The 23,392-nt window shown below is 47.9% G+C and overlaps 9 protein-coding genes across 9 annotated transcripts; 6 read left to right on the top strand and 3 right to left on the bottom strand.

Annotated features, from left to right (window-relative positions):
* The first annotated feature begins 299 nt into the window (after positions 1 to 299).
* Positions 300 to 2,760, top strand: BDV27DRAFT_131702 (MDM34 family protein). Its single transcript, XM_032067688.1, has 2 exons — positions 300 to 845; positions 911 to 2,760. The coding sequence occupies exons 1-2, from the start codon at positions 511 to 513 to the stop codon at positions 2,274 to 2,276; spliced, it is 1,701 nt and encodes a 566-aa protein (XP_031925404.1). The 5' UTR covers positions 300 to 510; the 3' UTR covers positions 2,277 to 2,760.
* A 16-nt stretch (positions 2,761 to 2,776) lies between these two features.
* Positions 2,777 to 4,816, top strand: BDV27DRAFT_19318 (CCDC47 family protein). The gene is made up of 3 exons (XM_032075962.1): positions 2,777 to 3,095; positions 3,187 to 4,057; positions 4,110 to 4,816. The coding sequence occupies exons 1-3, from the start codon at positions 3,029 to 3,031 to the stop codon at positions 4,483 to 4,485; spliced, it is 1,314 nt and encodes a 437-aa protein (XP_031925403.1). The 5' UTR covers positions 2,777 to 3,028; the 3' UTR covers positions 4,486 to 4,816.
* Positions 4,817 to 5,324: 508 nt separating this feature from the next.
* BDV27DRAFT_131700 (chitin deacetylase) lies at positions 5,325 to 6,727 on the top strand. The gene is made up of 3 exons (XM_032067687.1): positions 5,325 to 6,083; positions 6,161 to 6,525; positions 6,580 to 6,727. Exons 1-3 carry the CDS (start codon positions 5,785 to 5,787, stop codon positions 6,639 to 6,641), a joined length of 726 nt encoding a protein of 241 aa, XP_031925402.1. The 5' UTR covers positions 5,325 to 5,784; the 3' UTR covers positions 6,642 to 6,727.
* A 3,011-nt stretch (positions 6,728 to 9,738) lies between these two features.
* Positions 9,739 to 10,838, bottom strand: BDV27DRAFT_159867 (inositol-pentakisphosphate 2-kinase; the record flags this gene model as incomplete). The annotated part of the gene is made up of 2 exons (XM_032072945.1): positions 9,739 to 9,942; positions 9,987 to 10,838. 2 exons carry the CDS (start codon positions 10,836 to 10,838, stop codon positions 9,739 to 9,741), a joined length of 1,056 nt encoding a protein of 351 aa, XP_031925401.1.
* A 2,604-nt stretch (positions 10,839 to 13,442) lies between these two features.
* On the top strand, positions 13,443 to 13,829 carry BDV27DRAFT_159866 (uncharacterized protein; the record flags this gene model as incomplete). The annotated part of the gene is made up of 2 exons (XM_032072944.1): positions 13,443 to 13,613; positions 13,683 to 13,829. 2 exons carry the CDS (start codon positions 13,443 to 13,445, stop codon positions 13,827 to 13,829), a joined length of 318 nt encoding a protein of 105 aa, XP_031925400.1.
* Positions 13,830 to 14,023: 194 nt separating this feature from the next.
* BDV27DRAFT_131686 (uncharacterized protein) lies at positions 14,024 to 16,312 on the bottom strand. Its single transcript, XM_032067686.1, has 3 exons — positions 15,726 to 16,312; positions 15,490 to 15,665; positions 14,024 to 15,400 (listed from the first exon to the last, which is right to left on the bottom strand). Exons 1-3 carry the CDS (start codon positions 15,911 to 15,913, stop codon positions 14,640 to 14,642), a joined length of 1,125 nt encoding a protein of 374 aa, XP_031925399.1. The 5' UTR covers positions 15,914 to 16,312; the 3' UTR covers positions 14,024 to 14,639.
* A 378-nt stretch (positions 16,313 to 16,690) lies between these two features.
* Positions 16,691 to 19,371, bottom strand: BDV27DRAFT_131685 (uncharacterized protein). Its single transcript, XM_032067685.1, has one exon. It carries the CDS (start codon positions 19,286 to 19,288, stop codon positions 16,703 to 16,705), a length of 2,586 nt encoding a protein of 861 aa, XP_031925398.1. The 5' UTR covers positions 19,289 to 19,371; the 3' UTR covers positions 16,691 to 16,702.
* A 230-nt stretch (positions 19,372 to 19,601) lies between these two features.
* On the top strand, positions 19,602 to 20,682 carry BDV27DRAFT_131682 (uncharacterized protein; the record flags this gene model as incomplete). Its single annotated transcript, XM_032067684.1, has 5 exons — positions 19,602 to 19,721; positions 19,892 to 19,970; positions 20,047 to 20,107; positions 20,161 to 20,192; positions 20,283 to 20,682. Coding segments are annotated over 4 exons (278 nt in total), but the record flags the coding sequence as incomplete, so codon positions are not given.
* A 394-nt stretch (positions 20,683 to 21,076) lies between these two features.
* BDV27DRAFT_147072 (putative C6 transcription factor) lies at positions 21,077 to 23,387 on the top strand (the record flags this gene model as incomplete). The annotated part of the gene is made up of 6 exons (XM_032070684.1): positions 21,077 to 21,138; positions 21,189 to 21,360; positions 21,415 to 21,470; positions 21,523 to 21,941; positions 21,991 to 22,880; positions 22,938 to 23,387. The coding sequence occupies 6 exons, from the start codon at positions 21,077 to 21,079 to the stop codon at positions 23,385 to 23,387; spliced, it is 2,049 nt and encodes a 682-aa protein (XP_031925396.1).
* Between the last annotated feature and the right edge of the window lie 5 nt (positions 23,388 to 23,392).

The raw sequence follows: 23,392 nt of genomic DNA, 5'->3' as shown, positions 1-23,392 counted from the left end.
CCTTTTTTGCTTTTCCTTTTTCGTTTTTTTTTCTTCCGTTCCGCCTTTGAGGAACACTAGAACTTGACTTTTCGAGAAATACAACCTTTCAAGACTTTTAATATCAAAACGTTTAGTAAAAGATAGAAGAATAGCGATTATTTATAATTTTTACTTAAGACAAAAGCAATAACATAAAATAAGTTTCCTAAACCGTCCAAGAGTGCTCGTGCGTCGCGTAGATCACGCGAGTCCATACCCTGTGGGAGACCCTCGGGAATCCTCTAGAGCTTTTCATCCAATCCAACCCTTTTTTTCTTCGCTTTTTCCCTTCACTTCCGGCTTATCATCGCTAACACCTGCTCCCCTCTCCACCACTTCTCTCCGACCTCGCCTCCCTCTCCTCTTCTCTCCCTCTCTCCCCCTTTTCCCCATGTTATCGATTACCTTTTAATTTCTTTTGTATATTATCCTTCCCTTTGGACGCTGTGGGCCTTCCTGTGTCAACCCATCCTTTCTCAATGATCGGATATGGCGTTCAACTTCAACTGGTCGCCACTGATGGCGGACGCGAGTTTCTATACTCGCGCTCAAGATCTCTTAACTGCCGCTTTGAATAAATCGCCGAAACCCCCGATCATCGTCGACGATATCATCGTAACCGAGCTGAACTTGGGTTCCATCCCGCCAGATCTGGAAATATTAGAGATTGGTGATTTGGCGGAGGATCGATTTCGAGGCATCTTCAAGATGTCCTACACTGGCGATGCCTTCCTGACTCTGAAAACGCGCGTTCAGGCAAACCCTCTCAATACCTATCTTCTCACACGACCCTCTTTTGCGTCGCCGCTACCGTTGGCTGCAGCGTAAGTTGATGCTTCGATCGCACTCCCTGGCCGATGTCGCTCACCAGTCATGCTTGATAATCTAGAACTCCCCTCACAATTCCCCTTCAGATTACACTATCCGATTTTAAGTTGTCCGGCTTTGTGATTCTCGTCTTCTCGAAACAGAAAGGAATTACCGTGGTTTTTCGAAATGATCCGCTTGAATCGCTTAAAGTTTCATCTACGTTTGATTCGATCCCGTTCGTCCGCGACTTCTTGCAAAGGGAAATCGAGGCTCAACTGCGTATCTTGTTCATGGACGAACTGCCCGCCATCATCCATCGACTATCCCTGCGACTGTGGGTTCCTGAGTACAGGGCGGGCGAGGATATACCAGCTCAGCCGGAGCAAACGGCGGGTGAAGGTCCTGGTCAAGATCCGTTGGCAAGCCCTCCGCAGGATCCAGTAGACTCATTGGGCAATGCTTTGGATGAATCGGAAATCGCATCACTCTCATTGGATTCCTCCGTCGAAGCGCATTCCCTGTTTTCACAGAAGAACCTCCTCCGGCTGGCTGCACTTACGGATTCTCAACGAACGCTATCTCTTTTCACTCCCTCCATCCAGGAAGTAGTTTATCGGGCATGGACTTCGCCTTCTGAACAAGGGGACCCGAACGGCAATGCTACGTCTCCGTTGAGCCCCATGCTCTCCAGGACCCATTCTCAGATTGGCAACATGTCGTCCTTCCAGGATAGCGCCAGCATCGTATCGTCCCAGAGTCGATCGTCAGCTTCGACACATACGTTTAGTGGCTACGGTTTGAACTTGGGAGCTGGTCGCCATTCGAAAGCACATTCAAGGAAGCGCAAGAAGCGCGTGGTGGATCTACGACGTCCGAAGGCTACGGATGATACGGCGAGTGTGAGCGACGAAAGTGCATACACAGAGACGGCTAGCAACCCCTCCGTATGCTCGGCACCCCTGCCCGTGGTCAACGAACAGCCTGACCCCATCACGCCACCCTTGTCTCCGGAAAGCGATTTCCGTCTTCCTGCAATTCCCGAACGGCGTCGCGCCAGTCTCTCGCGGCCAGTACCTCGTCGCGATATCGCCACAGAGATGCTCCGCGAAACTGGAGGGCCGTCTGCCGAGCCTCTTCGACACCGCCCTGAATCCGGAGATATGGATGCGACTCCCCGAGGCAGTATCCGCGCTCACGTTACCGCCCGACGTGACAATGAGAAACAGGAGACTGGTCCCTCACGCCAGCTGCCTTCGACTATCCTTCCATTCACCGACGAGAAGTCCAGCCCCAGCACAGTTGATCAAGCCCTGGTTGAGCGGCTAGCAGGGGAAATTGCTCGTCGCATGCGAGACGAGAAACTGATGCCCACCAGCTCTTGTGGTGGTGCGTTCTGGGGCCGTCCTGACCATGAAGAATATCCCCCACCAGCCTATGGCCAGTGAGCCATATACGCCCAAGCGCTTCTTGATTGCATTCAAGAGTTCCTCACATTCATTCCACTTTCCTTTGTTCCCCAGCGAGTCTGGCGGTATTAATGACTGATACGATATAACATTTTAATTTGGCAGCCTGACTTGTACTTTTTGTGTTCTTTTTTATATATTGTCTTTGTTTTACTCTCTTTGGAGCGAGTTTAGATAGTTTTGTTTGTACCAAAAGTGCTGGCGTTCCTGTTATTTTTGTGAGAGTTACCTATCTGCTTGTCTGTGCAGGATACCACTTCGCTCTTTCTGTTATTGTGTATTCTATATGTGGGTTTGGACCGGATCTGGGTATATGGATTGGGAAGTGGATCGAAAGAGTTATCTGGCTTTTGTTTCTTGATTTTCTTGAGTTTGAGTATACTGCATCTGCACAGAATGTTTCCATTGACTCGGCAGTTTTGATTGAATGCGAATTTGCACCCGAGACTGAGATTTGAGCTCATTACCTGATCCGTACCGTAGACTAGGCTAGATTGGGGGAGCCATCGTTGGCCTTATCTCTCAGGTTTGGCCGGCAAGAAATTATGTCAAAATGCCCAGACTTCGGCTCCACAGACTAAGTGAACTTTCGCCCCGATCGCTTTTGCGACGAACGTCAATTCGAGCCGACAACCTTCCCGTTCCCTTTCCCTCCTCCTTCTCCGCCACGTCGCCATCTTCTTGACAGCCCGAACTCGCCAGTGCTCACTCTTCTCCCTTCCTTCCACATCATGGCGGGCATGTTCAAGAACATGTTTGGCGGCTCCCAGCCGTCGGGGTCAGCAAAGGTTGAGGATGGTAAGTCTAGATGTAATCGAATTGAGTTGGGGTATTGGTTGCCCCTGTTGGGGTTGGACTTCTGACTGACCGTTGTCGTCATGACCATCAGACTTTGCGGACTTTGTGAAAGCACCAGAGCCTTCTCCTGCCTCGATCATAGCAGCTGTCTCCTCTGGTGTTCCTGCGTCGAGTACCCCGGGTGTCAGCGCCGTTCCGTATACGAAATGGTACCGAGTCTGGGAGCGGACATCCCCCAAAGACTTCCTCCAGGAGGCAATGGTCATGCCATTCATCCTTCTAATTGTAGTCTTCCACCTCTGGGGCACGCGGAAGAACCGTCGCAAGGCTCGGGAATGGGCCCAAGCTCATGCGCCCTCTCTCCAGAATGAGTTCGCGGTCGTCGGTTTCAATGGCATCCAAAGGTCCGAGGATGAGGCCGCCGCGGTGCTGTCCTCCCCTGATTCGATCATAAAGGAGAAGTCTGCTCAGGAATTCGTCTCTTACGCCACTGGCCGCCAGAACGTGGCCTTTGTTGACGTCGCTATCAAGTTGCCTAAGCGGTACAACCCGATCACGTACTGGATGGACGTTGTCTTCGGTTTCTTGTTTGAGAGCTGGACTAGCCCCACGGAGACCTACGAAGCGACTGCGTACACTTTTGATGGCAAGGAGAAGGATGTCGTCCCGGTCCCGGCTAAGGACACCTCTTCTCTCAAGGTGAACAACTCGACCTACGATGGATTTATCTGGGCCATTGTGCACAAGAACTACATGCGTCAGTTCCGCCAGGACCGCTACGATGCTTCTATGACTTTCACCAAGGAGAACCCGAAGCTTCCACCTTGGGTGACCGTCATGACAGAAAGTGCCGAGATCACCGAAACGCTGCTTACCCCGGAATTGATCCAGGCTGTTGAGAAGGCCGGCGATGATTTCAAGTACCTTATTGTCACTGACCAGCCTGTTGATAAGCCTCAAAAGTGAGTTCCCTTGAAAGAACATCCTTGCGATATATCTAACCTTTTTCAATAGGATCGAGGAGACTGTCCCTCGCAAACGTGTTCATATCTGCTTGTCCCTGCCCTCATCCACTTCCGGCTACGCTTCTTCCATTCCACTATTCAACCAATTCCTCCGTTTCGCTGACAGGCTCGTCGCCGTGGCTCACTTCCGCGCCGAGGTGATGCGCAAGGTCCGCCACGCACGTGAGGAGGAGATTAAGAAGCTCCGTCGTGCGGACGAGGAGGAGAAGGCCGAGGAACGCAAGCTGGCAGCTGAAAAGATTAAGAAGGAGGAGCGGGAACGCATTCTGCGTGGCATGAACGCTGAGGAGCAGCGGAAGTTCCTTGAGCGTGAGCGTGAGCGGGGCCAGAAGCGGTCCATGAAGAAGTACAGCAAGAGAGGGTAATCTCCCACGGTGAGAGATCGGGAAGGAGAGGAAATAATTGGAGAAAAGTGATTGGATCTCCGTTGCTATAGTTTCATAACTTCGTGTACCATGTATTCGTACTTAATTCTTATGAGGTGCTGAGAGATGAAGGAAATTGGACGTTAATAGCTTTATTGTGATGATACAGCCTTGCATGATACCATTTTCCGAGTTCTCCATCTCCAGGTTGACAGCGCCCCATGTGCTGATTCTCAATCTTTTACCATTTGAGCACAGGGATGAGGCCAGCCAGAGCGAAAGGGATATTGCTTGCAAGACGCCACACAGACTTTTGACTATCAGACTGTCCTGGAACAGTATGATTCTATAGCGTAATTGGGAATCCCTTTCCGTGTCTATCAGGTGGTTTATACCTTGCGACGAGTGTCTAAGAATAATCATTAGGTAGCTTCGAGGCACTGGGCAACCCATGGGGATGTGCCCCCTTCCACGTTGGGTTTCAATAGCGTGCTATTTGACTTCAGCAATAAGATCACGGCCAACACACACCAACTGCTTCGCAGAACCCGTGCTAGGATGTTGCGGGATTTGAGAGTCGCCGACTACCTTCTTTCTTTCTTTCTTTCTTTCTTTCTTTCTTTCTTTGTTTATTTTTTATAAATACGTATATCCTCGTAGCCAATGGATTATTCGAAATTTGAGTGTTGGGTCAAAGCGAATATCTAACGACAGGGATATTAGGGTTATATAAACAAGGGTTCGGGTCACTCTTTCTGGCTGCTGCTCCAGCCACCCAGCTCTCCTTGCATTCAAAATATACGTACCGGAAGATTATGACCACCTACAGGTGTCGATCGATATGAAAGCTCAATCTCCGAACCCTGACCAATGAGGTGGTCGCCTGGTGCATCTAGAGCTATCATGTGAAGTCAATGCTCACACTATATCAGGTCGGGTTCCCTCTGGAGAGATAAGTACTGGGATATATCGAATATTTGCTTCTACAAGCCGGTCCTTTTTATGGCAATGTGTAACCTCCTCTAGAGCGCTACCAGGATATTCACAGTTGTTGTTCTTGTTTGGATATCATGAGTCTTTGCATGGTCCCAGATGAATTAGACTATTTAAGCAGCATCGACTGACTGCTTTCCTGCCTCTTCTTGCACAACAATCACTTGCCTTCGCTTCGTATATATCTTTTTCTCTCTCATCTTCGCTGTTCACTTTTCACTATTGTTTCCCGGGACATTGCCGTGATCACTCTCACTATACGCTCCATTTATACCGCGCCCGTCTTAAAACGCACATATATACAAGATGTATAAATTCTTCACTCTTTCACTTCTTATGACTCTTACCCCCCATGTCCTGTCCGCACCTTTGGATAATGCGGTCACCACCGTCCCTACCGGGCAGATCATCAGGAGCTGCACCACTCCGAACACCATTGCCCTGACCTTTGACGACGGTCCTTCGGGCTACACCCCGCAATTGCTCGACCTGCTGCAGGAGTACGGAGCCAAGGCCACCTTTTTCATGATCGGTGAAGGCAGCCAGGCATATCCCGATACCATCAGGCGCATGAGGAGCGAAGGCCACCAGGTCGGATCACACACGTACGTAAACCCCTCCCCCCCCCCTCCCCAACCGGAGCGCCCAGGCTTTTTGTTCCGAAGAGAACTGACCCCTGCAGATTGGAGCATGCCAGCCTCCCATCCCAAAGCTACGAGCAAATCGTGCAACAGATGACGAAGCTCGAGGTCATTCTGCAGTCTGCCATGGGTGATATTCCTACCTACATGCGGCCGCCGTATTTTGAAGTCAACGAACAAGTGCTTGCGGCTATGAACGAACTGGGCTACAAGGTTATCGAATCTAGTATCGATACTAAGGATTACGAGAATAATGATGTCACGCGGATTGACCGCAGCTATGAGAAATTCGTTAATGAGTTGAATGCCGGTGGCAGCATTGTGTTGGCTCATGATATCCATGAGCAGACGGTGGTTAGTCTCGCTCGGCGGATGATGGAAGAGATCAAGGCGAGAGGGTTCAGGAGTATGTCTTTCTTTTCCTCTCTGGGGTAATAGGATAGAAAGCTAACAGACACAGTGACTACCGTCGGAGAATGCCTGGGTGAACCCGAGGCGGAGTGGTACCGTAAAGGTCGCTAGGGCTTGGACATATGATATGGCTTGAAGTTTGGATGTCCCATGTTGTTTTTATCGGTATAGCGTTATAGTAGTATAGCGGTGTTTTCTAATTGCTTTCAGACTAGCCTTGAAAGTCGAATCTAAATTAATGAAAGTTTTGAATCGGGTCCTCCTTGTCTGTAGTATAGTCCTCCGTAGAATCTGAGATAAGCAAATTGTGACTCCATCACTTGGCACAAAGTTAAAGACAGCCAAGAGAGCCTAGGCATTTGTAGTAGTACTCAATTGGGAATCTCACGGTTCATATCTCTATGGTAGCGGGTTACACCAGGTGATGAACCATGGATGATAGCAGTTCGTACTATATACTACTACTACTACTACTACTACTACTACTACTACTACTACTACTACTACTACTACTACTCCTGAGTACTGAGTCCTTCTTCCATTTCCCCGATCTCGGTCCGGCCCGAACTTATTCAAGAGAAGAATAAATTTAGTTAATTCAAATCCGTCCTGACTTCACCGACACGTCACCAGCCATGCACCTCTTGTCACTGTAACCATTCTACCCAGGAAGGGAATTCTCTTCCGTACTTGAATTTTTTCAACTGGACTGGGGGAGTTTGAACTCGAACACGGTACCTGAAGATACGGGTGGGTATATCTAATACTGTACGTCCTACCACCTACCATATTCCAACCCAATTTACAGGTTCGAAAAACAAGAAAACAAGACATAAAATAGAAGAATTAATTATTTAATTAATTAATAGATCCAGAAATTTCCAAAGAGAGGAGACAAAGGAAACATACCCAAACAAAGAAACACATACATACATACATACACATCCATCTGACTCACGAGTCAACCTCACCCTCACCGTTAAACGTCAGATAGTAAAGCGGAGATTTTATCTCAAGGTAGCACCCACCATATTCATAGGCGTACATATTATAAGGCCTAACCGCGAGACAACATCTACCCAACTCAACTGGGAACTCAGGTACCTAATCTACCTACATAACCTTTTATTTATATCCAATGAATCGGATTCGGGTTGCTCACCGTCTATTTCTTGTGTAGGAGTCGATTTATATTCGGAGCGGATACCTGATCAGGTTATATCAATCAGGAGGTTAAACCACATCATATCGGAACCAATCAAGAAAAAAGAAAGAAGAAAAAATAGAAAAGAAGAAAAGAAAACAATGTCCCTAAAAACCCACATCTCAAACTTCATCCACTCAATACGAGACCTCTTCAAGGACTGTGCACTTTATTTACCGGCTAAGGATAGTTGGAGTGAGGAGTATAATTTCCCGTCGGCGCCTATGGCGGGTGCGGGGAGGAGACGGTGATTCTTATTATAATTCTTATTTTATTCCTTGGTATAATTGTTTGTGTTCCGGGCAGAGCTTTTATTAATTATATATGTTGTGTATGTATATGTATATGTGTTTGTGTGTATAGGTTTGTTGGGTCTGTGCTGAGGATTTTATATTAATATCCTTGTATGATGTATATTATCTCATGATAAGTACAGAGGATTAAGCCAATGTCAGTCATGCATGGATATAGTTTAAATCAGACTGGAATAGACGTTCTAGATTCGGGACTGATTTATTAGACTCTTTGGGTTATAGAGTCCTGATATATGGTTTTAAGTGTTAAGCGTTAATCATTTTGAAACATGGTTTCAGTTACAGAAAATAATCCATCTCTCTCTCTCTCTCTCTCTGTCTATCAATTTGTCTAATCTAATCTTGATCTAATCTCGGGTTATATTGTGTGTGTGTGTGTATATAATTTTATGGGAAGAAGGTTGGGTTCTATTTTGGCTCTGGGTCTTCTCACTACTACATCTTGATGTATTGGATTACTATGTTTATATAGTCCGTGGGTGGGTGATGTGACAATATGACGGTGTAGCTGTTATGTATGTAGACTCGGGTAGAAGTACTAGAAATATACACCTGAGTGCTTATAGATAAATAGATAGCTTATTCAAATTAGCACACACCTCTACTAATGAGTAGTCTTATCTACTTGAGAAAAGATGATTGGAAAGCCAGACGCAGAACCATTTAGATAACTACCCAAACCACAAGATATCCTACCAACCCTATACAGATACAATCGATCACACAGTAACCACCAAACCAAGAAACACATACAATGCACAAGCTTCCCAAGCAAAACCCAAGTATTGCACTCCCGACCTGGACACGTAGTACTAAGTCAGATTAAAATCGACAAGCTTCTTACTCCTCGTGGAAATGGTTGCACGGCTTTTGGTTGTGTGAGTCATAAGTCAGTCCGTCTTTATCAGGACTACAACTGGAACTGGAACTGGAACTGCTTTGCTGAACGAAGTAGGTAAATAGGGACTATATATTACTGGTTCGGTAGTTCGAGGGAAGGAAGAGTGTGTACGTTCCTATGAGATGTTGTATTGTTTGGTTGTTTGATACTCGAGGAGGCTTGGTGTGGGCATTGTATGTTGTAGGTGCTTTCTATGGGGTTAGATACTGGGCTTGGTCATATTGATCTATACTTGTACTTGGAGTTTAGTTTGGGGGAGGACTATGAGGAAGTCATTGTATTCTTTCCTTCTTGTTAATGGCCTTATATGGTATGTGATGGTGAACGAAAGTCGGGAAACAATATTTGGAACTGGATGTAGATGCATGCGTATGTTTGGTAAGGACTTATATCATGGTCGTGAAGTATGTCTACGCTTTAAGGAATTGGTAACGTAAGGAAAGACATGAATGCCTGGGATTGGAGGCCGTAATTGCGGCCTCGGGGCCTTCGATTGAGATGGGATTAACGTGGGTGTATGGGGTTGAGTTGTTCTCTAGACTTGGTGTATTACCTAAATAAATTAAAGCACGCCCTAATGTACATAAACCAATGCAGACCAAGCAATAGAAAGACGAATACCTCCCAAATGTAGAAAACCGAACGTAGCTTGCAGGTTATTAAAAAGATAGAGTTGCAGTCTATCATCATGCGATCGTCGTAACTCAACACATCCGACTCGAGGGTCGGTCGCTATTAGAATAATTAAAGGCCTTGAAAAAAAAAAATAGTTAGAACAGAATCGAACTGCTAGATAGATGGCTGCGAATGACCTCGGAATCCTTGCAATGCACAATCGCTCAGGTGTGAACAGCTCGTCGACCCCAAGTACCAGCCCTCGGAGATCAACTGTTTCTCCACCTCCAGCCAGTACTTCGCTTTGCCGCCAGCTCCAGTCTTCAGATCCAGATCACCGAGACGGATTTCGACAGTTCCCACTTCGTCGCGCGGCATCTATACCCGTTAGAGGGCACTCTCCAATAGCAAGAATGACGTACCTTGATGAACATCGTGCAGTCTCGGAGGGTCATTGCGAGTGACTTATCTCGAGACTGCGCCGGCGGGCCGTGTAGCCCAACATCGCGATGTGCTCTTTGATGAGCGAGAAGCTTCTGCATTGTCCCATTCCAGTACAGCACTTTCGCCAGTCGCTTCGGGTCTTTGCAGCCCTTGACCGATCGAGTGGCCCGCAGGACATTCTCGAACTTGTCCGAGACCAAGTCGAGCGGGCAGAATGATCGCTCTGGTTTCCCGCCCTTCGTCCACGCCTCGTGGTTCTTCATATCACGCATTGCGCAAGTACGACATCTGCGAGCAGTAGCCGGCGCCGATGGTGACTGTAGAAGCCACTTCGGTTTTAATTCGGCCAGAACCATTCCTGTGTCGTTGAAAGTGGTCATGTCGGTGATTAGAAGTCCGAACGGCTCAGTAGTGGCGAGATATACGCCTTGACGTCGTTTAGAACGCATGCCGTCCATCTCGGCGAGACGCAGTTGATCATTGCAATGCTGGACCAGTCCTCGTGGGAGGTATACCAGCTCCTGATCCACCAGCTCCTCCGGTTTGAAGAGAGGGCGAATGTTCTTGTCGAAATTTCGAGTAATTTCCTGATAGGGGATCCCGGAAGGTGTATCCTTTCGCAATCGAAGTAATTTGCCTTTGAACTCGGGTGGGACGCAATAGGAGTCCGCCACCCCAGGCCCAGCACCATTAACTGCCAGCGGCAACTCTTTCTTCGAAGCAATAGCTGACTTCACGGAGACGATGCGATATATCACGTTGGCACCGCCCTCAGCCAGATAGACGAGCTGAGCCCCTATTGGGAGCTCTAATAAATTGGGCTTGGTCATCCGTTAAGTTGTGAGGCAGTGAACTAGAAATATTTTGTGCGGAAGAAGCATGGCCACAGCGGATTGCTTCAAACACCTACAACCCCAGTAGTATGGTGTTGAGAAGGTCGAGGGGAAGAACCAACGAACGTCGTCAGATGTCAATCCCTTGCGCTTTTGGTGCGCTGCGACTAAATAGTTTCAGGAGCTAGCAGGGGGGCATGGGTCGCAATGGAAAAAGCAAAAGGAGATAGTAAGTACACTGGTGTGATGATCTCACACGGACGAAAGAGCCTCCTAAGAGATTGTAAAATAGCCCAACACAGCAGCAAAGCCTAGAATAAGACAGGATAGGTGGTATCGCACCCAAACGCTACCGAATATTTTTAGGCTTTTTTTTTTTTTTTTTTTTTGCGTCGGATTCTTTGTTCTTATACTGGCCAGAATTATTTTGGGGGCCCAATTCAGCCCGGACAAAAGAGAATACAACTTCCAGGGCAATTTTATATGACCTCACAATACCGCTATACTACCTTTGCGGGGCGGATTGGCTAGGCTGGGACAGGGAGAGACAGGCGGAGATTCACCCAAAGACAATGTTCAGCCGATAACGTTTTAGTGGAGAGTCTCCGATCTAGTCTTTCAGCGTGGTGCAGGGTTCTGGTCGTATCAGCAGGCGTGGCGTTGACTTTGGGAGCCTGAGGCGACTAGATTTGCCAATCAGATCACGTCTGCCGAGACAACTTCGCCGGAGAGTTTGATATTGTTCCCAGGAAATCACCTCGGCCGCCAGAATGAATGAGTCGCATGCGCCTTGCGAATGAAGTAACGTAGGTGAGTGGACTGCGCCAGTAGGAGTTTGTGTCCGATGCGAACACGATCGCAAGGCGTCGGGCACACAGACGTCTGTAAATGCAAACCACTGGCAAGTTACTGTGCTTAGGATAAAGCGATTTATGCACAGCGTTGACGACGATAGGCGGTCAGCGACGCTGTACTCGACGGGACAGACCAATAAATAATCCTCTGATGGGTCAACAATCACGAAGAATAGAAAGTTCTCCACAGAATCATGTGAAAGGCAGACCAGGCTAAGAAGGTAGTAGAAGAACTATACGAAAGACTGCGCAATCGCAGAGGTCAGAGCGACAGCGTGAGAATGTCCCAGTGGTTTGCCACAACCGCGACCACCGCTTCGTTTCTGGGCGAATGAGAGCGAGGAACTAAGATATCAAGGAACCAGAAAAGACTGTCGCACTTGGAGAATCAAGTGGGGGAGTAGAAAAAAAGGTAGTCCCCGTCAGAGCAATGTGTTTTTGTTTCAGAAAAGGGAAACGGAACCAGATAGTGGGTTGAATAGACGGGACGGCAGGTAGTATTCGGTCCCTGTTCAGTACATGAGGTTGAAGTTGAGGTTTGACGTTCAATGCCTTACCCGTTAGAAAAGGGATAAAAATCCCCTCAACAGGGCTGACGATCACGTCCAGATGTACAATGACGCAGGGTTCAGTTTGACAAGTGGACTGGAAGTGGGAGGGGGAAAAAAATATAAAAAATAAAAAATAAATAAAAATGAATAAAGAGGGTGACCGCTAAAAGGGTTAAATAAAATCAAATCGGTTCCATGGTTGGCAATCAATGGCAGGTTTATTAATGCTTTTTGTTAGTTATGTTCGGTCAGCTTGGAGAAAGGCTGGCTGGTGATGATCTTTTTAGCTTTTTCTTTTCCCTATCATATCGTTTACCCTCGGTTGTATCTTTCATCAATGTCAACATGTTTGTGCCTCTCCCTCGTAGTACGTATTATTATTTGAAGGAACTGTAGAAGTTGCGAGAGGCATCGAAACCGCCGATCCCACTGACTAGCATAAATCTGCTCCCAGGATCATTAGATTCGGACGGGGATCAAGGCTTTTAGTTGCAAATTTATTGCACGACCCGATCTGGGGTATGAATTAAATCTTTTTTTTTTTTTTTTTTTGGAAAAAAACAAAAATCTACAATTCATTAAGGAAAAAGCAACGGAGCGACCAGGCAAGGCTTATCCGACCAAAGTCCATTTGTTAATGGAAAATTGCCTCGAATCAGATTCATCGTATATGTTTAGCAGATGTGGAGCCTATTCCTGTCGGCCCCAATGAAGATGGTCATGACGCTTGAGGGTCATTAAATACTAGTAGTGATGGCTGAGTAGTGGGGTGTTTTGTATATCAAACACATGACTTGATACCTGTAAGTGTAAACATAGGTAAACATCTATGAGAACAAAAGATCGAAAAAGATCAAGAAGAAATGAATGCCCTTGATCTTTTTTATCTATAGATTCCAACATGGTCCTGGCAAGAATACCAGCTGAACAGTGAATTGATTAATAGATTACCCCTCCATGCAGGAGTATTTCTGAGTTCCTTTGCCCCGCGTCTTAGTTTAACGACGTCAACATCACCAGACAATCCCAAGTCAATTCTTTCTCTCTCTCACTTTCTCACGCACACAATCCTATTCATAGATTAAACTTTGATATTTTAATTCGAACCGAATTAATTGTCCATTGTCCAAAATCACTCCATTAATCAAACTCACAACACCCAACCAAAAAGCCCACCCAGCAACACCACCGATCCAATGGCCTCCTCCTCCGACATCTCTTCCATCCCAACACCAGCCCACTGCACCGCAGACTTCTGCCTAATCCCGGTAAGATCCGAGTTTTCCTTCCAGAACCCTTCCATCAATCCCGACTACACCTCCGGCAAAAACCAACAGTATACATGTAACCCGACCACGCAACAACATGTATACTCCACCAGATCAGATCAAATCAGACCATCCAACTAACCCAGAACCCACGCATTCGCTGTTCAGATTGGCACTTCCTCTCCCTCCGTCTCCGCCCAAATCGCCGACGTCCAACGCCTAATCGAGAAATCCGGTCTCAAGTACGTGATGCACAGCGCTGGCACAACCCTCGGTATGAAATGCGACGAAATGATTGAGTCCCACAACCCCTGAGCCCATGATGCGTTGTTTGTCCTTCTGGTATTGGTCCGATTGCGAAGCTGACAGTTGTGTCTGTGTGTGGCATGTTTGTTCAGAGGGGCCCTGGGACAAAGTTCATCAGGTTATTGGACAGGCGCATACGGTTCTGCATCAGCAGGGGATTGTGCGCATCCAAACGGATGTGAGGGTTGGGTCGAGGTTGGTTCTTTTTTTTTTTTTTTTTTTTTAATCCTCTGGTCTTTGGGGTTTGATTTGTTGGGGGTTGGGGTGCTGTGTGCGCCTTCCACCCCTTTTTGGAATATCGTGCGTTGTTTGTGGTGACGAGGGCTGATCTCGGGTGGTACAGGACCGATAAGGAGCAGTCGTTTGAGGATAAAGTAAATAAGGTACGGGAGTTGTTGGGGAAGGAGTAAGTGGTTTTGCGATTCTTTCTTTCTCAGGTGTATTACCTAGTTGCCATCATTGGGAGGTGAAGGTTTGTTCGGGTATGTTCCATTTCTAGGTAATATCTGACGGTTGCTACGTACATGGCATGATATGGTATGAATGTGGTTGGTACATATGGACAAACATAAAAGAAGGCTCATCTATATTCAAAAGTCAAGTCATGGCTTTACCCAAAACGCCGATTTCCTGTGTCTCCGTGTACATGTGACTTTCCAATAATATCGACAGCGAGGCTAATCCGTAAATATTCCAGCCTCGAAAAGCAACAGCGCTGATTTCAAGCTCGTGCGTCGCCAATTAAAACAACATTAACATGGTGAATATGGGGAGAATGAAGAAACGAGATGGACGGGATGTCGGAAGGATCTCTTCCGCTTAGAGCGTGATGCCGCCGCCGAGGAGGCTGCCCCAATCGCCTCCCACCCAGACCCATTCGCCCATACTAGGATTGGAGCCCAGTTTCGCGCTCTGCACCAGTTCAACCAGTCCCTTGAAGACGTTGGAGTAGGTGGAGGCGCCGCTGGTCTGGGTGGCGGCCGTTAGGTTGGTGCGGCCCACAGCATTGGTGACGCCATTCAGGCTGTCGACGGTCTTGATGGCGGGGCCCTTGTCGAAGAAATCAACCAGGATAAAGGCTGGTTGGCGGTTGTAGGCTTCCTTGCACTTGGTGGCTGCATCGCCCAGGTTGCCGGTTCCGCCGGACGGCGCGTTAGTGGTCGACACGTAGCTGGAGTTGGGATACTCCAGGGTGAGAACTGTCTGGTAGAGGAAGTGGTTCATGAACGGCAAACGATTCGACGAGAGCGCAGACGACAGGTCGTTCTGGAGGCTAGATGGACGGTCGGGGTTGCAAGAGAAGTTGGAGGGGCTCGTTACGTCGTAAGGATTCTCCCAGATGAAGGTGAACTCGTCCATGAGGTACGGGGCCACCGTATTCTTGGATGCATCCAAAGATGCCACAAATGTCATTAACCGAGTTCCATTGTTGATGAGACTTTCTAACGTTGGCCACGAGCTCGGCGCGGAAGTCTGGGAGGTGGGTGTATATGCGTAGTCGACGAGGTTGGCAGTTTGGAATTGCGAATGGAGATCGGAGGCAGAAGCGTCGTCGGAGTTAACCAGTAACAACGTAACCACTAAAAATGGAAGTCGTCGTCAGCGCCAATCTTTGGTTATCGACCAACAGGGAACAGGAATGAGGGTATAAGATGCACGACTAACATACCGTCATTCTTGTTGGAATCCAACCAGCTCTTGATCTCGGACAACCATGTGCTCAGCTTTCCTGCGTCCAGCAACTCACAACTAGAATGGCATAGATGCCATTCACTATCTTTCTTATGGACCTGCGCCGAGATCAAGCGAACGCCAGCGTCGAGCTGCACCGTAGTATTGAAATACCTGAAGTAGGGTTAGTAACAATAAGCAGGGGTTGGTGGGATCGCCCTTCGCCAAACTTACTGATTCCCAGACGTCGAATAGCCAGTGGAAGCATCTCGTACAAAAGGACTGTCATGTGCACCCAGATGAGTGATCTCGCCGTAAGATTTCGAGCATAAATCGGGCGAGTTATTGCATGCTGTTTGCCGCGGGAGCACCGTTCCGGCAGCAGCAAAAGGAAGCAACGCTAAGAGGCCAAACCCTAGCATATTGACAGCGGCGGGATATGTGATGATATGATAACGATAAACAACCAGGGATGAGCAGCGTCAAATATGTAACGGGTGCCGTGGAAAAGGAGAACGAAGGGAGGTAGGTGGATATGTATGTACTATGCAATGGAACTATTGATATGACTAGAACACGATAGTCCGTGCGATATGGAGTAGTAGTACTGGGGTCGATGCAAAAAAGGAAATAAAGAGGTTTGTTTGTTTCAGAGAGAAATCCCGACCAGTCTATGAATCTGATACAGAGATGAAGAAATTGAGGACCACGATCCAAAGAAACAAACCCCACTCCTTCAATTACAACGGATAAATAAAAGTTGGACGTTCACCCAAGGCAACAACACACCGCTAGTGGATCTCCACTGGGAGGAATCAAGACGCATGTCGTCGATCGGGGGTGTGATAGTGGACCATGGGGACGGTATTTTATTAGGGACGGAGTCTGCTGGCCGCGTTGCCTCTGCGACTATTCTTAGAAAGACAAGGCTTTGTGGTGACGCGCCATGCGTGGCTCAGCCAACCAATTAACCCTATTTTTGCCGTTGCTGTGGTCCCGACCCTTCCAGACGGGGGTGCTTGGCAATCATCAATCATCAGGTATTCCTCATAGAATGTACTCACAACAAGTGATTCTGACGTTTGTTTCGGAAGAAACATTCCAGTGGACAGGCCTGAACATGTGCAGTGCAGGAGAATGTTATCTAATCTATCTATCGCAGAGCAGAAAATCTATCTATGTATTGTTCTGGTATCATTATCTCATACATGCTAGTCCCGTTTGGCACTACTACTAGTACTATTATACAAATCTCTCATACGAGAATAACCCGCTCCCTGTAGGTAAGCTGACCTCATCTTCTTGATCCTTCTCCGCCTCGTCCGGTTGGGAGGGTTTACCAACCCCTTAGTATCGCGAACCTCTCGGTCCCCAAATAAGGACGGCTCTCCCCACGCAAGATTGATATCTTCGAGGACTCGCACCACACTGTAGGGATTTTCGTGCCGCAACATGCGGTTCATACGACGATTGACCAACCCCTGCCGCCCGTAGAGTACTGCCAAGCGATGTCGGCAAGCCCGGCGAATCCATGCCACCGAGAGGTGAACCCCATTCTTTTCAAGCTCACGGAGAAGTACTAGACCGCGTACCCAGGGGATCAGGCTCTCATATGGTTCCCCCTGCGTGACCATCCACTTCCGCTGTTGAGAAACCCGCATCCTAAAGCCCCACGCGACGATAGCAGCCTGCATGTTTCGACTGAATATCTTGCAGAGTAAGGGGTCCCCGTGCTGCTGGGGCAGAGCGCCTGTCTCGCGTTGAGATTTCTTTGGATATGAGACAATGGACCGAGTAGTGTTGGAGCTAGAAGAATATTGATGGGCTAGCCATAAACAGCATTTTCGGAGTTCGTCCCAAAGGTTGAGCATCCCTAGGCGCTTCAGCACCTCAACCCAGAGCTCCGTAACCGCCAGGTCGCCGTTAGAGGTGCCATGGCGTAGAGTGTGAGAAACAAATTTTATCTCTTTCGTAGCAGGAATATCGTCGCGCCTAGGTGGTTTTCCCGGTGCGCGTGGAATGAGAACACGTTCGGCGATGAAGTCAATGCTCTCTTGAGACAGCGTCGCGCCGCGTAGGGCCATGTTGTCAACAACTTGAATCGCCATCTTCCACTCCCCGGCCGCCAAAAATTTCCGAAAATGTACGTTGGCAAGATCCGATTTGTCTTCGAATATCTGGCTGAGAATGGCTAGAGTTAGGTTGTACGGACGCCAGTCGCGGGCGACATAGTACGATAATAACAACGACTCTTGCAGCTGAGCATCCTCTAAGACATCTGGATGCTGATCACTGTGAAGCAGATCGGACAGGAGGATATCACGGTTTTCCGTCGCTAACTTGCGGAGGAGGCGTACAAATACGCTGTCGCCTACTGATATACCTGCTTTCTGAAGCTCCTGAAGCTTATCAGCTATATCCTGACAACCATGCGCTCGGATAGCCATCTCGCGTAGTGATTGAGGCCCAATAGTCGTCACGCCGAACATTCGTAATCCAGAGAGGATCATTTCAAACCTAAGAGCTTTTGTGGCGAACAGTCTGGCACCGAAGTCGTCCTTGAAAGGCTTCTCCTCTAGCCAGGCTTTCCCACGAGGTTCTGAGTGTTGATCCTCTGGCTGCCCTGCCACCTCATCTCTTGGGCTAGTTTCGTCCTCGCTGATCGCTTCGACTTGGTCGGGGAACCGAATGCTAGCATAGCGATGGAGCTTCTGAATAAACCGAGGAGATCCATACTCATTTATGTGTCCGATGAGTGGCTGAATCTCCTCGTATGACTGCGGGTGGTCACCTCGCTCGACAAGGAGTTTATGTATTCGGGGGGCATGATCGATGTAATCACTCTGTAGCACCGTCGATATGGCTTGGCCGTAAATTTTGTGGCCGTGTGTAGCACGGCATATCTTCTCGAAGGCCCTTAACCCCGCCGGAATCGAATGACGTTGGCGCTTCCAGGCGATGGTAGATGCAAGGTTGGATCTGTTGGAGGAATTTATAGCCGCTCTAAGGACACTCAGGATATCGTTCGGACAGGACAAATGAGGATCTCGAAGCCGTTTGTGCCATTCCACTGCTTGCTGCGCCAAGCCACGTTCGAGGTACCCCCCAACGATACTTTCGTAGAACCTGTCCCATCGTTTTCCTGTTTTGACCCATAACTCAAAAGCATAATCCGCCAGCTCCTTCAGTATAACCTCCTGTTTCAAACCCAAATCCACAAAGCTTTGCCAGAAAAAGTTCGCTGCGTCCCCAGAAACAGGAAGTTGTACTCCTTCCACCCGGGTCATCAAGCCCTCCCAGATATCCAATGTGCCTCTGTCTCCATAATGCCGTTGTCGATAGCGGAGCAAATCCTCCCAGAGCGCGAAGTCGTGCCGCCGGTTCGGGTCATCAACCAGACGAGACCCTATGTCATTAGTGTGTCCTATATCCGACTCGAACTCAAGTTTTTCCGGCTGTAATAATAAGTCCCGTGGTGAGCTAGTAGCTTGTACACCAGTGGATGCATCCTTTGTTTGTCCGTTGTTTTTCGATCGTGTCTGTGGCGCTTGTATCTCATATACACGAAAACTAAGCGGTGGTCGCGCAGGTCGTGAACCAAAATCAGCACTAGCTGGTTGTTCTGATTCCACCGGCTGTGCACTTCGGTCTTGTCGCGAGGCTTGTCTGTAGCGTCGTACACACTCGCATTGATATCTGGATTCTAGCTGCTCAATTCCAATGGGCGCCGATATCAGAGAGTCGAGAACCGAGAGAGCTGATGGTCTCCTCAGTAATCGAAGGAGAGCCGGTCGCATGAGTGATGAAAGGAGAGCGGTGGGGGGAAAGTAATTAGTATTTTAATCATCCTCCTCACCTATGCCTTATATGTCGAAATCCATAAGGGTCGAGGAGTAAAAGGAGTGGCCGTACTCGCCTCTGAAGCTCTTTGATACCGCGGACACTTTTTGGCAATGACGGAGACCAGTATCGCGCTATGCTCTTCTAGGTTAGGCTTTTCAAAAATCACATGAGAACCATTCTTTACTAAGCAACGCACCTGAAAGGCGGAGCGATCAGGAAAATCACGTGATATTCAACTCCCAATTCGGATCCACACCTCACGACATCGAATGATCACTGCTGCTGCCAGTCTTTCACCTGTCATTGTCGTCTCTGTCTCCTCAATCCCCTCAGTCTTTCGCATTCGCGCACCGCCAAAATGTTCCGCACTGCCCCTCGTATGGCCGGGTATGTACTTTTCAATTGTTACTAAATAGCATATCCGCGCACAGATCCAGCAATTGAGTCCCGATCCGCCGGTGAATTTGTTGCTCAATTGGCCGAGTCATGCCTAGTCTTGCCTAGTCGACCCCCAATGAATATAGCCTAAGCTGATATCTTAATTTTCGCTCCTCTAGATTCGTGTTCCGCGAGAACCGTGTCCCTTACTACCAGCGTCTTTTCCAGCAGCACGACGGCAAGCGTCAGTGGTGGAAGGTCAGTTGATCTACAGATTAACCGTGTACGATATGTCGGATAAGAAAGACATCCTAATGACTTCATTGCTGCTTAGACCGAGCGTAGCAAGTACGTCATGTACCCCTACCTCCTCTCCGTCTACGGCCTGGGTGCTGGTGAGTGCTGTCTGCATATTCCGCATGCTTTGTTTAAACGCTAACTTCTTTAGCCACCACCTACGCTATGATCCGCATGGTCTTCGTTAGTAACCCTTCTGCTCCTCAGGCTATGCCTAGCTTCCCAGCTAAAGCAACCTATACATTGTGAGTGCTATACTAACACTGTATACAGGGCCACAAGACCTGGTTCGGCAAGGAATAAATGAGGATCTCGCCAAGCTACATTTGTCCTAATATACAAAATAAGAGCCTCGTTGCGATTGGCGGTGTATCTCTATTTTTCAAGATGGGTTGGTTGAGAGGAAGATATTCAACGTTGTATATAAGTTAAAGCTAGGGCGTCAATGTGTGGATTCTTTCCTCAACTCAATCCTTAACTTTACGGCTGAAAGCTTGCTGTGCCCATGGATAGACTATATTAATCTCGGATGATACTTATATCTATTGCGTCTTCTGAGAAGCCATTCAGTAAGTTCCTCTCGCTTTGTGTGCGGGCGGCACTTGTGTGATGGTTCCCTCTATATAGTAGTAGGTCAATAGCTAGACGAGACAATTATATCTTTGTGCCTTGATTCCACTTGTACGGTTAGAGAGAGCGCACAATGCTCATAGCTATAAACATCTATCAGTTGACGCCGAATGATTTTCGAGAGGAGCTACCTTATGGCTTAGTAAGCCATTTTGACGGCGATTGCATCCAATGGATGTTGATCGGATAAGCCACTGCATATCAATCATGTTCAATCGATACTAATAGAAGGCGACAAGCATCGCAAAATACATAGGACTTTCCTGCATAGTCATGCTATACATAGCACATACAGCCGCATTATTATTCACAGGCTCCGTTTAGTGGTCGAATATCGCACTAAATCAAGTATATATTGGTATGCTACTCCACATTATATAAACATCTGGTACCCTGACAGTTTCTTGCAGACATTCATGCCATAACAGCGAACGGAAATGAACCGTACATCTGCTGGACGGCCAGCAAAACGAGTGCGCCAGGCATGTGAGCCGTGCAGGTCAGTCTACCAGCATATTTATACAATACAATGACTGAGTTAAACATCAGGCGCAAGAAAGCAAAATGTCCAGGAGAACAGCCAGTTTGCTCACTGTGCGCACGGCTACAACAGCAATGCGCATATGCCGAAGAAGGAAGAAGATCACTAACAAATGGAGTTGGGACTGGAGATCCAGTCCCTGTGCCATCTACTCCAGAAATAAAGATTTCTCAAGCTTTGGTAAGAACCGAACCCCTAGAGCTTTTAAAGCAGACCTGATAACAAACGCCACAGGAGGACCGCTTAGGCAGCCTTGAAACCAAGATGAGTGAGGTCCTAGATGCTTTAGGGTATGCCAATCACATTATGGATATACCAAGGAACTACTAATATTTGCATCAGTCGGAATAACCAAAGAGTTGAACAACAGACAACAACGTCCTTTATGCCACCTACCCTTGGCGGCTCCGTAACATCATCCCTATCACTGAGCCAACTCACACCTCTTCCGACGTGGGAAAATGTCCTTGCTATTGCAGAGCTATATCTGCTATACTGCGACTCACAGCCTCTCCCTCTTTTTCATAGGGACAGCTTCCTTAGTAGTCTAGGAAATCGTGACCCGGAGGTTATTTACGCCATTCTTGCCTTGAGTGTCCGATTTGCCGAGGACCAATATCGCGACACCAATGATTTAGCAGCTCGCACCAGCGGTTATACAGAAGTGGCCCGCAGTTTAGTGATGAGACGGGTATCAGAAGGACCCGTTGAGCTATCAACTTTACAGTGTTTATGCCTTCTGAGCTTAGTGGATTTTACGAGTAAGATAGTTGTTGAAAGCTGGCTTGTCTATGCTAACTGGATTCGTAGATGGAAATACTCATCGCTCGAGTATCCATAGTAGCCTGGCTATGAACTTAGCACAGTGTGCGAACCTCGCATCGGAGTCTCATGCTGTACTCTCTCCCGCGGCGCGAGAGGAGCGCAGGCGATGCTTCTGGAGCATCTGCCTGCTCAAGCGCCTTCATGGAATGGAATTTGACTATCTGGATCTCCCAGATGGCAGCTTCCCATCTTACCCAGAGAGTCCTAGCATGCCGCAGTCTCGTTCACCAAACGACAAGACTGATGGAGCTAGGACTACTGATCTCAAGGATCAAGGCATAGTGGCCTATGTGATCATGCTCAGTGAAGTATTTGCGAAGACTGCTAGATATGTCCGTCGCCACGGGAAGCCAACCAACGTACCTCCGTGGTCTTCGCAATCAGAATACTCCAAGATAATCACACTTCAGATGGACCTAGAAACGTGCGTGCCGTATATCCATCGATTCAAACCTGCTAGCTTATCTGAGAGGACACTCGAGGATCTTCAAGCAAACCGAAACTACTGGGGTCCGTTCTTCCTAAACCAGTGCCTGTATCATACCATCTTATGTCTCCTCAACCATCCACTTCTACTTTCGCTGAGCCTGAGGAATTTTCGAAGCACTATCCCTGAGATATTCCTGCAACATACCTCTGACCTAATATCAACACACACTACCTGGATAATACACTTTATAAAGTATTTCGAAGAGAAGTCGTTCATGGTTTCAGATCCGTTCCTTGGATATAGCGCCGCCGTCGTGGCTACGATTGAATTACAGCTGAGCTTTACCGAAAACTCCACAATCCGTCAAGAGAAGCGTGACCGGTTTCTCACCTGCGTCAGCTTTGTACAGAAGCTGGGGGAGAAATGGCCGTATATGGCCCGATTGGTATGTCTTAGTGTATTGATTAGAGACAACAAGCTAACTGAGATATTTGTACCGCAGGCCGACAGATTACAACGTTTGGAAGATGCTGTCTCTGCTTCCTACCAGCCCGAATCTGGAGCTCAAAATAAAAGTCTACTAATAGATCTCTCTCGCTTCTGGGAGATTCTTGAATACTCTTCAAACAGCGACTCAGACTCTGCCAGACGCATGTTCGGCGACTCATTATACTCGGAGCCTCCCACATTTGCCGGGGAAGTATCTCAAACATCTCCCTTACCTGAACCATTTCGACTCGGTCCCCAACAGGGACTTTCACCATCTCCCATGCCACAGTATAGTCTTCAAACTCCGTTCCCTACAGGCCCGCCGTATACTATGGAACCAGGAAATTCACCGCGGCCTGATGTGCTAGACGACGAATTTTCAATTCTTGCTGCAAACTTCTTTTCCCAAGGACAAGAGTTCTTACGAAACTGTGACAATAGGGCGGGGATCGGAAACTTTTGATGCTG

The sequence above is a fragment of the Aspergillus caelatus genome (assembly GCF_009193585.1).
Source record: "Aspergillus caelatus strain CBS 763.97 unplaced genomic scaffold BDV27scaffold_145, whole genome shotgun sequence".
NCBI lineage: Eukaryota > Fungi > Ascomycota > Eurotiomycetes > Eurotiales > Aspergillaceae > Aspergillus > Aspergillus caelatus.
The sequence above is the reverse complement of the archived record's forward strand: the minus strand, read 5'-3'. Positions and strand labels throughout refer to the sequence as shown.

Excerpts from the sequence above, each read along its gene's own strand:
- BDV27DRAFT_131686 (XM_032067686.1), bottom strand. The coding sequence starts at position 15,913 with ATGCTAGGGTTTGGCCTCTTAGCGTTGCTTCCTTTTGCTGCTGCCGGA. Across the intron at positions 15,666-15,725 it reads TATTCGACGTCTGGGAATCA|GTATTTCAATACTACGGTGC; the intron begins GTAAGTTTGGCG and ends ACCCTACTTCAG. Across the intron at positions 15,401-15,489 it reads GGATTCCAACAAGAATGACG|TGGTTACGTTGTTACTGGTT; the intron begins GTATGTTAGTCG and ends TTCCATTTTTAG.
- BDV27DRAFT_19318 (XM_032075962.1), top strand. The coding sequence starts at position 3,029 with ATGGCGGGCATGTTCAAGAACATGTTTGGCGGCTCCCAGCCGTCGGGG. Across the intron at positions 3,096-3,186 it reads GTCAGCAAAGGTTGAGGATG|ACTTTGCGGACTTTGTGAAA; the intron begins GTAAGTCTAGAT and ends CATGACCATCAG. Across the intron at positions 4,058-4,109 it reads CCTGTTGATAAGCCTCAAAA|GATCGAGGAGACTGTCCCTC; the intron begins GTGAGTTCCCTT and ends CTTTTTCAATAG.
- BDV27DRAFT_131700 (XM_032067687.1), top strand. The coding sequence starts at position 5,785 with ATGTATAAATTCTTCACTCTTTCACTTCTTATGACTCTTACCCCCCAT. Across the intron at positions 6,084-6,160 it reads CACCAGGTCGGATCACACAC|ATTGGAGCATGCCAGCCTCC; the intron begins GTACGTAAACCC and ends TGACCCCTGCAG. Across the intron at positions 6,526-6,579 it reads CAAGGCGAGAGGGTTCAGGA|TGACTACCGTCGGAGAATGC; the intron begins GTATGTCTTTCT and ends TAACAGACACAG.
- BDV27DRAFT_131685 (XM_032067685.1), bottom strand. The coding sequence starts at position 19,288 with ATGCGACCGGCTCTCCTTCGATTACTGAGGAGACCATCAGCTCTCTCG.
- BDV27DRAFT_131702 (XM_032067688.1), top strand. The coding sequence starts at position 511 with ATGGCGTTCAACTTCAACTGGTCGCCACTGATGGCGGACGCGAGTTTC. Across the intron at positions 846-910 it reads CCGCTACCGTTGGCTGCAGC|AACTCCCCTCACAATTCCCC; the intron begins GTAAGTTGATGC and ends TTGATAATCTAG.